Source organism: Chanodichthys erythropterus, chromosome 12 (genome assembly GCF_024489055.1).
Source record: "Chanodichthys erythropterus isolate Z2021 chromosome 12, ASM2448905v1, whole genome shotgun sequence".
NCBI classification, from domain to species: domain Eukaryota; kingdom Metazoa; phylum Chordata; class Actinopteri; order Cypriniformes; family Xenocyprididae; genus Chanodichthys; species Chanodichthys erythropterus.
Genome location: NC_090232.1, coordinates 34385469 through 34397353, shown reverse-complemented (window position 1 = coordinate 34397353; position 11885 = coordinate 34385469). Strand labels below are relative to the sequence as shown.

At 36.1% G+C, this 11885-nt stretch overlaps 1 protein-coding gene across 4 annotated transcripts; it reads right to left on the bottom strand.

Moving 5' to 3' along the window:
- Nucleotides 1-1820: 1820 nt before the first annotated feature.
- LOC137032237 (L-asparaginase-like) lies at nucleotides 1821-11537 on the bottom strand. 4 transcript variants are annotated; one of them, XM_067403916.1, is made up of 7 exons: nucleotides 11326-11537; nucleotides 11064-11224; nucleotides 7801-7884; nucleotides 7505-7667; nucleotides 6316-7376; nucleotides 5578-5680; nucleotides 1821-5384 (listed from the first exon to the last, which is right to left on the bottom strand). In XM_067403916.1, exons 5-7 carry the CDS (start codon nucleotides 6511-6513, stop codon nucleotides 5029-5031), a joined length of 657 nt encoding a protein of 218 aa, XP_067260017.1. In that variant the 5' UTR covers nucleotides 6514-7376; nucleotides 7505-7667; nucleotides 7801-7884; nucleotides 11064-11224; nucleotides 11326-11537; the 3' UTR covers nucleotides 1821-5028. The 4 variants fall into 4 exon arrangements, with proteins under 4 accessions (XP_067260017.1, XP_067260018.1, XP_067260019.1 ...); XM_067403917.1 differs by having other exon boundaries at nucleotides 11064-11359; XM_067403918.1 differs by lacking the exons at nucleotides 7801-7884; nucleotides 11326-11537 and having other exon boundaries at nucleotides 11064-11077.
- Between the last annotated feature and the right edge of the window lie 348 nt (nucleotides 11538-11885).

Here is an 11885-nt window from a genome sequence, read left to right as displayed (position 1 = left end):
GACACGCTCTCTAATCAATTTTGCTGCATTGAAATACATAATTTTATTATTATTAATATAATATTATTGTTGGATATCAGATGATAAAATCCAAAGTTCATCAGAATTGTAGAGACTTGGTGGTGTGTCTGATTAAAACACTGGAAAAGTTCTATTCCTTACAGTCTTTATTTAATCCAGGATGCTTGAGTCTTGGATTCTTTGGCTGACCCAAGCACAAAGATACAGGGAACAAATAAACATGACAGATGTTTGTAGGACAGGATTAACAGGATGGATAGGATGATCAGGATGGTCTTTTAATCACTACAAACCATACAAAAAGATAATCAGACTCAAACAATTCATAAATAAACATTAACAATTATATATACACACAATCCAAAATGATTATTAAACCCAATCCAAATAATTCAAATAAACAAATTCAAACCATACAATTGACAAAAAAAACTTACGTAACGCATCCTAGACAACTCAAAGGACATGGTTGGGTGCCCATTCAAACACCCACTCCTCACCAATGCAAAAGAACAAAGGAAGGAAATGAGGTCTATTTATAGACCTTAACCAAAGAATTATGGGTAATGTAGTACACCAAATATGGTTATGCAAGTTACTGGGATTTATGGGAAATGTAGTACAAAAAGAATAAAAAAAAAAAAAAAAAAGGAAAAAAAATAGGCCAATTTACAACAATTATGACTATATTGTTTTGTATGATTGACATTTTAGATGGGTTTATCACAATTAAAGCAGTAAAATGACCGTGATCTCAACTGGTGGAAAATGACGCTCAGCCCAGCCAGCCACTGCTGAGACGCGAGTATAACGCGTTCTCTAATCAGTCTCGCTGCATGAAAATACATAATTTTATTATTAATAATATCATATTATGACTATATTGTTTTGTATGGTGGACGTTTTAGATGGGTTTATCTAAATTAAAGCAGTAAAATGACCGTGATCTCAACTGGTGGAAAATGTCAAATATAACACAGCATGCTTTCGGGGAACATTATATTATGATTGATTTTCAAAAAATTGAGCTATAAAAGCCTGATGTATAAATATGATGCTCAACAACAAAAACATGCACATACTTTTGAGTATCATATTTCATACACACATGCACTGGGACTCATGATTTTTATTTGTACTGTACAAACTGTACATCCTCCCATATATATATAATTAATGAGAAATGGACAAATAAATGTTACCCAAATGCCTGTTGTTTACATTAACATTAAAAAATGTAAACATGTATTTTATTATTTTTAACATTAAAAAAAGAGGCATGAATAATTAGGTAAATCAAAGTTGCTGCATTCCACAAAATTTTTATCTTACACTTAGTCTACTTACAAGCTTACAACACTCAACAACAACTTTTTAAACATGCAAATCCCCTCCAAATATTGTAAATATGTGAAACATATTTGTGAAACAAGTTTTCTCAGAAGGTGAGCAGATTTACAGGTGGTCATGTTGCTTATGCTGCCCGTGACCTTAAAAGAAATGAACAAAGTCAATGTATCTAAATATTTACATCCAACACACCTTTTTAAAATGAAATCAAGAAATGAGACCTAAACTTCCCCACAGCCGCTAAAATGATTGTATCCAGATTTAGGATTAATGTTGAGAAAGGGTCGTATTATTAGAATAATTCACGTTTTAATTGCCATTTTTATGCTATATATTATTGCATAACTCGTGTTATTACAAAACATAAAATCGTCACAACTACTAGCAGTATGCATACAAATTAGAATGATTTCTTTGGAATGACAGGCAACAGTGGCTGGATGGTTGAGCGTCCAGCAAAGCATAGCAACCAGTTGAGATCACGGTCATTTTACTGCTTTAATTGAGATCAACCCATCTAAAACGTGAATTATACAAAAGAATAGAGTCATAATATGATATTAATAATGATAAAATTATGTATTTTCATGCAGCGAGACTGATTAGAGAACGCGTTATACTCGCGTCTCAGCAGTGGCTGGCTGGGCTATGCGTCATTTTCCACCAGATTCAGATTCAGATATCTTTATTAGTCCCCAAGGGGGCAATTCAGTTCTACAGCCAACCCATCCAATAAGGGTTAAATTACAATTATTAGCCCACAATAAATATAAAAATTACAAGTTAAAAAATGTATACAAACGATCGCACCCTGACACACACATACAATACAACACACACATTCACCTGCCAATGACAGAACAAAGTAGAGGAATACCAGAGCCATTTGTGTAGTTATAGGTTCTCATTCAAGAATCTTATAGCAGAGGGAAGGAATGAATTTGCGTAACGATTCGTTTTCCATATTGGCACATAATACCGCCGACCTGACAGCATGAGAACAAATCCATACCTGAGCACATGATCTTGTTGGCACAGTATTCTATCTGCTTTTTGGACCTCTCTTTTTTTCCAGAGGGAACTTAGATCATTTAATTGGGTACCAGTAATTTTTGAGCATACTTTAACAATGTCGCTCAAACTCTTTTTGTCTTTCACAGCTAAACCATTAAACCAACCCAAGAAAGAAAAAGTTAATAGACTCTCAATGAATGCCTGATAGAATGTACATAAAATTCTTTTGCAGACCCCAAAGGAGTTCAGCTTCCTCAGTAAGGATATTCTTTGGTTTGCTCGCTTAATAATGCTATCAGTGTTCTCTCTGAAATTCAAATGTGAATCAAAAACTGTGCCCAAGTACTTGTATGTTTGAACCACTTGAACACCTTCATTGTGTATTACACTTAGTTTTGGTTCGTCACTAACCTTCCTAAAATCTATTATTAATTCTTTGGTCTTTGACACATTTAAGTCAAGGAAACTGTCGTCGCACCTACTAGCAAACTCCTCAAGGGCACTGCTATGATCAGGTTGGTTGCCCTGTAAAAGGGACAACAAAGCTGTGTCATCTGAAAACTTCACTAAGTAGCTGATCTCCCAAGATGACCTGCAGTTGTCAGTGTATAATATGAAAAGAAGGGGGGAAAGCACACAGCCCTGAGGAGAGCCTGTATTTGATACGATAACAGATGACATATTTCCATTTACATAGACCTGCTGCCTTCTATTTGTTAAAAAGTTTAAGATAAGTAATAGGATCTGCTCAGGTAACTTAAAATATGAAACTAATCGATCAATTAGAATGTGAGGCTGCATTTTATTAAAAGCTGAACTAAAGTCAGCAAATAAAATTCTTGCATGAGATGCAGGTTTCTCAAGATGTTTATACACCTTGTCAAGAATAAAAAGTTTTGCATCCTCTACTCCCTTACCCGCTTGATATGCGAACTGTAGAGGATCTAATTTGTCTACAGTTACAGTTAGGAAAGTTAGGCTAAAATGATTGTATCCAGATTTAGGATTAATGTTGAGAAAGGGTCGTATTATTAGAATAATTCACGTTTTAATTGCCATTTTTATGCTATATATTATTGCATAACTCGTGTTATTACAAAACATAAAATCGTCACAACTATTAGCAGTATGCATACAAATTAGAATGATTTCTTTGGAATGACAGGCAACAGTGGCTGGATGGTTGAGCGTCCAGCAAAGCATAGCAACCAGTTGAGATCACGGTCATTTTACTGCTTTAATTGAGATCAACCCATCTAAAACGTGAATTATACAAAAGAATAGAGTCATAATATGATATTAATAATGATAAAATTATGTATTTTCATGCAGCGAGACTGATTAGAGAACGCGTTATACTCGCGTCTCAGTAGTGGCTGGCTGGGCTATGCGTCATTTTACTGCTTTAATTTAGATAAACCCATCTAAAACGTGAATTATACAAAAGAATAGAGTCATAATATGATATTAATAATGATAAAATTATGTATTTTCATGCAGCGAGACTGATTAGAGAACGCGTTATACTCGCGTCTCAGTAGTGGCTGGCTGGGCTATGCGTCATTTTCCACCAGTTGAGATCACGGTCATTTTACTGCTTTAATTGAGATAAACCCATCTAAAACGTGAATTATACAAAAGAATAGAGTCATAATATTATATTAATAATAATACAATTATGTATTTCCATGCAACGATAGAAATAAGGAACATGTTACACTCTGCCAGCCACCGCTGACAGACCTGCCAGAATCAAGACTGGCAGCTGCCACCAGGGCATGTGACCTGTCAGTAGCTGCTGCCGCCAGCCAGTTGAAGATTGAACCCCCACTCTGTTTTATTGTAAACATCGTCAACTGACAATTTAGGGGACATCGCCCAACCCTAGTTAAGGTTTCAGTAAAGCCAGCGAAAGATTGAAATGGATTTACCCAGTTGAAGGGGATATATTGAATATGGTACAAACAAGTTCACCTCCATTTAAACAAAATGGAGATTCTGGCATTTGAGCAGAGGATTTGCACCTGGTTCAGGTTGAATGCAGAGGCTAATTTTTCAGTTGTGTGCAACACAAATGTTGTTTGTGATTTCTGACTTTATTAAATAATTCCAGGTTTTTTCACTCCACTTCAAATGAGTCATGGAAAAATGTAGTGGATTGTTGTCATGGAGATTTCATTCATTGGATGGGTTTTGTTAACAAATTTATTATAATGATTTAATATAATGTTTTGTAATGTTGTCCTGTGCATCATATCCCAGAAAAATGTACAAACAAAAACAAGATTTAAATGCAGTGTAAAGACATTTTTCTGTTCCCTGTATCTTAAGCCCCAGACACTACATGATTTATTCACTGTTTGAACATATTATTAAGTGTTTTGTTAACAGTGAAAGCCCGTAAATGCCAGATCCAGTTGTGCAATGGGACAAGTATGACAAGTTTACTTGATAATCAATAATCTTTTAACTAACTCTTGGAATTTTGAAGCACCCTCCAAGTTTAGACAAACAAAATGTATCTGTGGTTGTATTGCAGGGTTTCAAGTGACAATAACATTCTGAATTCTATCTTTGGATTTACAACTGTGGCAAAGAGTAATGGAAATTAAACTTATATATGGTTTGGTGAGGGTTTCCATATCATTCCATTTTGCTTTTCTCCATCTCTTTGAGTCGTCTCTCCAGCACCTTGATTTTGTTTTCGAGGTGCGTATCTGGCTTCGCAGATGTTGCACCTATTCCTAACAGGACACAAACACACGCCAGGCCCGCTAATCTCATTGCTGTGGTTTCTGCTGAAGCGCCAGTGTCACTGAGAATCAATCCGAACATGCCAACAGCAAAGGTGATCTTCAGAAGCCACAAAGCCTGCCTCACAGCACCGACAACCAAGCGCAGGATAAAGGATAATATCCAGTAGGCTATAACAGCCAGAAGGGCCCACTGAGTGACAAAAATCACTCCCTCCGGAGTAACTTTTTGGAAAGGTAGCTTGGCTAGATAGACACATGGAAAAATGTACATTTGAGCATATGCATTGGTTATATGTATTTTATATATATATATATATATATATATATATATATATATATATATATATATATATATATATATATATATATATATGATAGATAGATTAGTAGAGATTTTCCTATTTATTAAATAAGTAAAGATTTTCTATACACTTACCATCAATTCCTGCTGATTCCAAGATTTCTACAACATACTGGATGACCGTGTTTAGGGCTAATGCAACTGCATCTGAAAGCCATTTTACACCGCTTTGTAGAAACTGATGCACATAAATTAAATACAACAGTGTAAATGTTTATAAAAGTGAACAACTTCACAGTACAGCACAAAGTCATTAAAAATCGTCATTATGTAGTAATATCTTACACAGTGGCCCTGAAAACGTATTTGAACACTACTCTTAAAATTGTCTGAATTTCACTGCATAAGAAAAATATCAAAGCAAATCACTCAAGTTCTGCTTTTCTCAGAACTAACCTCACTTTTCTTAGTCACTTTAAACTTCCACCAGCTGGTGTCAGTCATTTCACTGACATTTCAGATCCCCTCAAGTTCACACAGGTGGTTTACCAAAGTAACCCAAGGTGTTAATCACATAGGCTATGTGAAACTGTTATACCATCGGGTCTGGTTTGACCACCAGATGGTTTCCAAATATTACACTGGTTGATTTACTTTTAAAACATAATAAACTTATTTTTGTCAAATGTTTTGCTTTTTTGATAAATGGCACATGATTTCTAATAGAGCCAACATTATTCATATTACACAATGACAGACAGATAGATAGATGACTGACAGACAAACACGATATATAGATAAAGAAAGAAAGAAGTATTTACTATATGGAAATATTCTGTTAGAACAGCCCGATTTTCCACATTATCAGCTCACCTTGAGACACAGGTTGACTCTCTTTTCGCCGACTGTAGAGACCAGGCAACTGTGGGCTTCTTCAAACAAACTTGTAATGATGGACCGCACATTTTGCAGGGGACTAGACTGTTTGTCCCATTCGAAAGAGTGGCACAATGGTATCAACTGATATGAAACTGAAAATATAAGTGTGGTAAAATATAAACACCGACCCATTTTTTAAAAGATCACTTTAACTACGATTATAGAACGCTGGCGCACCCAAGCGTAATGAAACTTTTTCGTGAGCAAAATGTTCTTGTCAAACGACGTGTTCAACAAGAAACAACTGGACTGGCAACAAAGTTGTCCTACATGGAAAGAGTCAAGACGCTGAATTCAGTCGTCTCCGCTTGAGGATTAGTAAATTAAGTTTAAGGTGGGCTTTTTCATATCAGAGTCAGATAAATGGTCTTACAAAGGATGCCAGCTCTGTCCTTCAATATTAAACTCGATGTTTGCTAAACTAATCCATAAAGCGTTTCTTTTCCCGGAGCTAATGCTTGCTTCCTCTTTTCTCCCTGGAAGGAGGAGTAACCTACTGCCGCCTACTGATGACTACAGAGACCGTACGGTTTACATCATCCAGAAAAAAAAAACCGGCACACAAATCGATCCCATATGAGAATTGTGAAAGACCATGTTTAGCCTTTTGTAGAATTTATGAAAATGACTGAGCAGTGTACAATTCCTTTCATTGTAAAAACAAAACAAAAAAACAAACAAACAAAAAAACATAGCAGCGCCTATTGTGTACACATTGTGTACACTGTAAGTCAACATCATGAAATATATTTGCATTGCCATAGATTTATTTATTAATATTTATTTGTAGTGTATTTATTTTTGTCCTCCTACAAATACAATAGCAGAGTGAGAGAAAAATACAAATAGTTCTATTAATGTGAATGTTTTTCCTTATACAGCAGATAGGCCTGTTTGGTGGGGCAATGCACTGTGAAAAAAGGCTCAAAAAGAGCCATGATCGTTGTGTCATTTTGAGCATTATCCATGGCTGTCTGACCCCACACATCTCTCTCCTGGAGAAATGGAGAGAAAGAGTAAATCCAAACATTTATCTGCTACCAATGTATTTAATAAAAAATCAGATTGCCAATTATAACCTCATACTTCTCTAGCATTGTCCAATAAAAAAAGTAGTTCATACCAGTGGTGTGGCTCCATAATCCAGTAGTCTGGCAATCATCAATTTATCTCCCAGATCAACTGCCTCATGCATTACAGTGCGTTCATTATAGTCTTTAATATCCATGTCAACTCCTGATGCAACCCAAGCATACAGCAGAGGGTAATCTCCGTTCTGTACCGCTCTGTTGAGTGATAGGTTAAACAAATAGAAGCTCATTGACTATATTATATATAAAAAATATATTAAAAGAAACATACATTGTGCGGTAAAATGTTCTATATTTATGTGTGAGATATTACATGGTTAATGCTTACTGGATCATTTCCATGGCAATTCTCACAGGGTGTAGTCTAACAGTGACTCCTTTCATGCTCATGAGTTTGACAGCTTGACAATGCCTAAAAGAAATACCAACACACAGCTACACGGACATGTTTGAGCTGAGCAGGTGCAAATGACTCATTACTGCCCCCAATACGGTGTACATTTTAGGACTTCCTCACACCTCAGTCATACAACGAAATGGCGTCATGCCTCAGACTAAAAGGCTTCAGTCATCGGACAAAAATGGCATCGAGTCTCAGACTGAAAGGCTTCAGGTCTCAGGAAAAATGACGTCAGGTGTCAGGTCTCGTACAATTGACCCATCGCAAAGACCCGCCCCCCTTAGTTAACGTTGCTTTGTCCGACAACCCGTGGCGCTGTTACGCCATACGCAGTGATAAATACATTGCGGAGCGAAGGGGATACTGACAACACACTGACAGAAAAGACACAGCACGTTACTTATGATATTAAACAGAGTCCCAGCTTTTAAACTGTGTAGTTTTTTAAGAAATTAAAATAATAACAACCGTTCTATGGCTCTTTAATGTGTCGTGACAGATTGCTGTAGCGCCTCAGCTCAAAGGATTGTAAACCGATCATTAGGGATGGGTATCGTTAAGGTTTTAACGGTATTACTACTCTTAATGATACTGCTTATCGATCCGGTAGTCTTATTAGTACTTTTTGGTTTTTTATATAAGACCTGAATTAACTTTGCTTTATATTATATGGTGTCTGGCATTTTTTGGTGTTTTATATAATATACAGTAAGAACATGAACAAAGAAACAAAGTAAAACAAACTGACAAATACAATAAAACAATGATACAAATGAAAAAAAGTGCTTTCATTTGTTCATGTGTTCAGGTAAGTAATATAGGCCTAGCCTATAAAAGAAATCGAAGTAAAGTAACCAAATGTAAAATAACACTGCATGGTTTTCACAGTATAAATTAATAGATTAATGCTTATTAAAGTTAACTATATTCAGATGAAGAGCTGTGAGTGATTTTCTCTTTGCATTTTCTTGTTTGATTAACACTGATGGCACAATCATCAGTGACTGCTGTCACTTTAAGACAGTAGATATTAACACACATCGGATTTTCTCCCAGCTGTTCATGTACACTTACGATATAAACTGTGTTTAAGTAGCTAAACACGCTCAAATCCGGTTATTTTAACATATATTTGTGTGCATTTGATCATTTGAACTTGCACCTGAAGCCCAACGTGTAATTTGTTTGTCTATTTTGGAGCGCGCACACACAATTCAGCCTGAGAAACAGCGTATCTTGAGCGGATTACTGTACTTTCAACGTTTTAAAACGTTGATAATTATCAAACATTTACTGCAATTTAGCAACAGTAAAGACTGGATTTTACAACAATCACAGATTGTCCTGATTCTGACGTTAACTTTGGGTTTAGTGAGGAATGAACGCGCACAGCTGTGAATAGAAGGTGTGCTAGACGAAACGCGGCTAGTTTTTAATAGTTTTACCTCAGATATCTGGAAGCCAAAATCGAAATAAAAAATAAAATAAGCATTATATCACAGGCCTAAAGTGTAAGCAGACGTTTAGTTGTTTAGTTCTCTCCTTCAACAGGGCTTTCATATGAGCGGCTGCGCGCGCTGTAGCTCCTGAGCGCGATCTCTCTTCTGGATTGCAAAGCAAAAATGCATCATACACAAATGTCCGAATATTAATGCATACAGACACAGCTACATACAGCTATATATTTATAGGATCAAATAAACCTGAATGAACATAAGAAGGAATGTTGTTTCAAATGCTGAAAGACGTAAATACACACAATTTTTCAAGTTCAAGTCCACCGAGGTTAATCTTCTAAGTCCTGACTGGTTAGATCGCTTGTCAATCAAACTCCCTGTGAAGGGTCGATTAGGCATTGAACGAAACATCCTCAGACCAAAAGTCATCGGATGAAACGGACTCAGACAAAAAGGCATCAGAGAAAAGGCATCAGTTTTTTGTTTTTTTTTTGTATAGGCTAACTTTCTATTGGCTTTTATCCCATCATAATGCCATCCTTCAGTTGTCTTTTTCTTTCTCCTTTTTTATATATTTAACTGTTACTATTCCCAAATAGATGTAAGGTTTGTGTGCGAGCTTTAATAAATATTGTACTGGTTAGCTTCCATACAGAAAAGAACATGGCGATTTTCACATTGGTCTGCAGAAAAACAGCAATGGGCTGAATAAAAATGTAAAATATGACTCTTCCATCCGGAGAGTGGTATTCTGTTTATATTGTTATTTTTTATGCACTCTATTTTTATTCTTATGTATTTGTTTCCTATTTATGTAAAGCACTTTGAATTACCGTAGTGTATAAAATGTGCTAAATAAAATTGCCTTGCCTTGCCTAATCAGCTCTCTGACAGTAGGATGCCTTTTATCTGAGTCCGTTTCGTCTGATGCCTTTTGGTCTGAGGCTGTTTCATGTCTATTTGTAAAAGTTGTATGACTGAGGTGTGAGGAAGTCCTAAAATGTACACCGTACTCCTAATGTTAGTTTGAAATAAATTGAGTGAGAATTCAGCCTGGGAAGTGCTGCAGGGATGACATATTTCTGTAGGCCAACCCAGAAGTCAGCATCACCCTGGTTCCCTCAATATAAACCCAAAAGGATTTCTCTAGTATTGCAGACGATTTCAAGTAAAATTGCAAAAATGTATAAAAATGACGATTGCATGACTTCAGCGTCACCACCTAAGCTTCCGAACTCCTTTCATTTTTATATTAAAAATATTTTCCCTGAAAGTTTGAGATAGAATAGTTTTCAAGAGTACGATCTAAACAGAATGAGGCTGTAAAACAGACTTGTGTTTAGATGAGTTTACCTGTTTGGCCTAATGTACCCGACAACCTCTGTAGTCCCATTTAGCCGCTTGTTAGCGATTGTCTTTTTCAAGACAAGTAATATCACTGATGTATTTTATATTGTACAATAAAATGTGACAATATATTGAGCTGGTTTTAACCACAGACCTTATTTCAGGCATTTAACCAAAAACCCATTGACTTCAGAGTGATGGAACTGGAAGTGCTAAATCGTTTCTGGGTTTTGGACAACAAAAATACATCACTCCTGCAACACTAAATGGTGATAGATGAAATAGAAGTTGACATGTTTTACTAGTCAAAAATGTCAGCTGAATTAACTAATCATTGCAGCTATAGAGTCTACAACCCATGTCAGATCGCATGTGAAATGTATGCACCTGTTCTTAATGGCCATGTACATTGGGCAGTGTCCAAAGCGGTTCTTGTGATGAGGAGACACCCCCTTTGACAGCAGGAACTCAATCATCTCCAAGTTCCCCAACTCGCATGCTGTATGAAGGGGTGTGAATTCATCATAGGTTTCACAACTGGAATCCATCTTAAGAGGGTTTAAAAATAAATATATCAATGAGTAATAGGTTTGAATTCTAAATTTTGTCTGTCCACATTTTTAGTTCAGGAAACGTGAAGTTTAGTAACCTTCTCTAGGAGTTCTCTGAGTGAGGTGAAATCATTGTTTTCCACAGCTCGGCAAGCACAGGAGGGAATGATTCTGTCAACGAGCGATCTCCTTATCTGAGAGATAGCAAGATAAACTCATGCCCAGTGAACATACATTAATGCATGTAAAGCTTAACTTTACACGCTATTACTGAACAAGTGAAATTGTTCTAAATTTGTTTAAAAATCCAGTCAGGCTGTAATCAAAGCTATAAGGATGAGGAATGTTAAGTCATAGGTGTCTGCACAGACGTTCCTTTGAATAACAGGGGCTATATTCACAAAACATCTTAAGGCTAAAATTTGCTCCTAATGAGGAAATTTAAGAGCAACTCTTAAAAATTAGGCGCGTGTTGTTCCTAATTTTAGGACTCAAATATTTTTCATCTAAAAGTAATTCACAAAGCATTTATTTACACATTTCACCTGTGAAATGTGTAAACCACAGATATCAGATCAAACGGTGGAAAGTGTTTGATCTGATATCTGTGGTTTAACAGAGAATTCTGCGACCAATGTGAATGCTTCTCACAAGATTT

Bases quoted from the DNA above. Each gene is read 5' to 3' on its own strand.
- LOC137032237 (XM_067403916.1), bottom strand. From the start codon at position 6,513: ATGGGTCGGTGTTTATATTTTACCACACTTATATTTTCAGTTTCATAT. The intron at 5,681-6,315 runs GTGAGCTGATAA...TATGTGCATCAG, and splicing joins GAGTCAACCTGTGTCTCAAG to TTTCTACAAAGCGGTGTAAA. The intron at 5,385-5,577 runs GTAAGTGTATAG...GTGTCTATCTAG, and splicing joins GGAATCAGCAGGAATTGATG to CCAAGCTACCTTTCCAAAAA.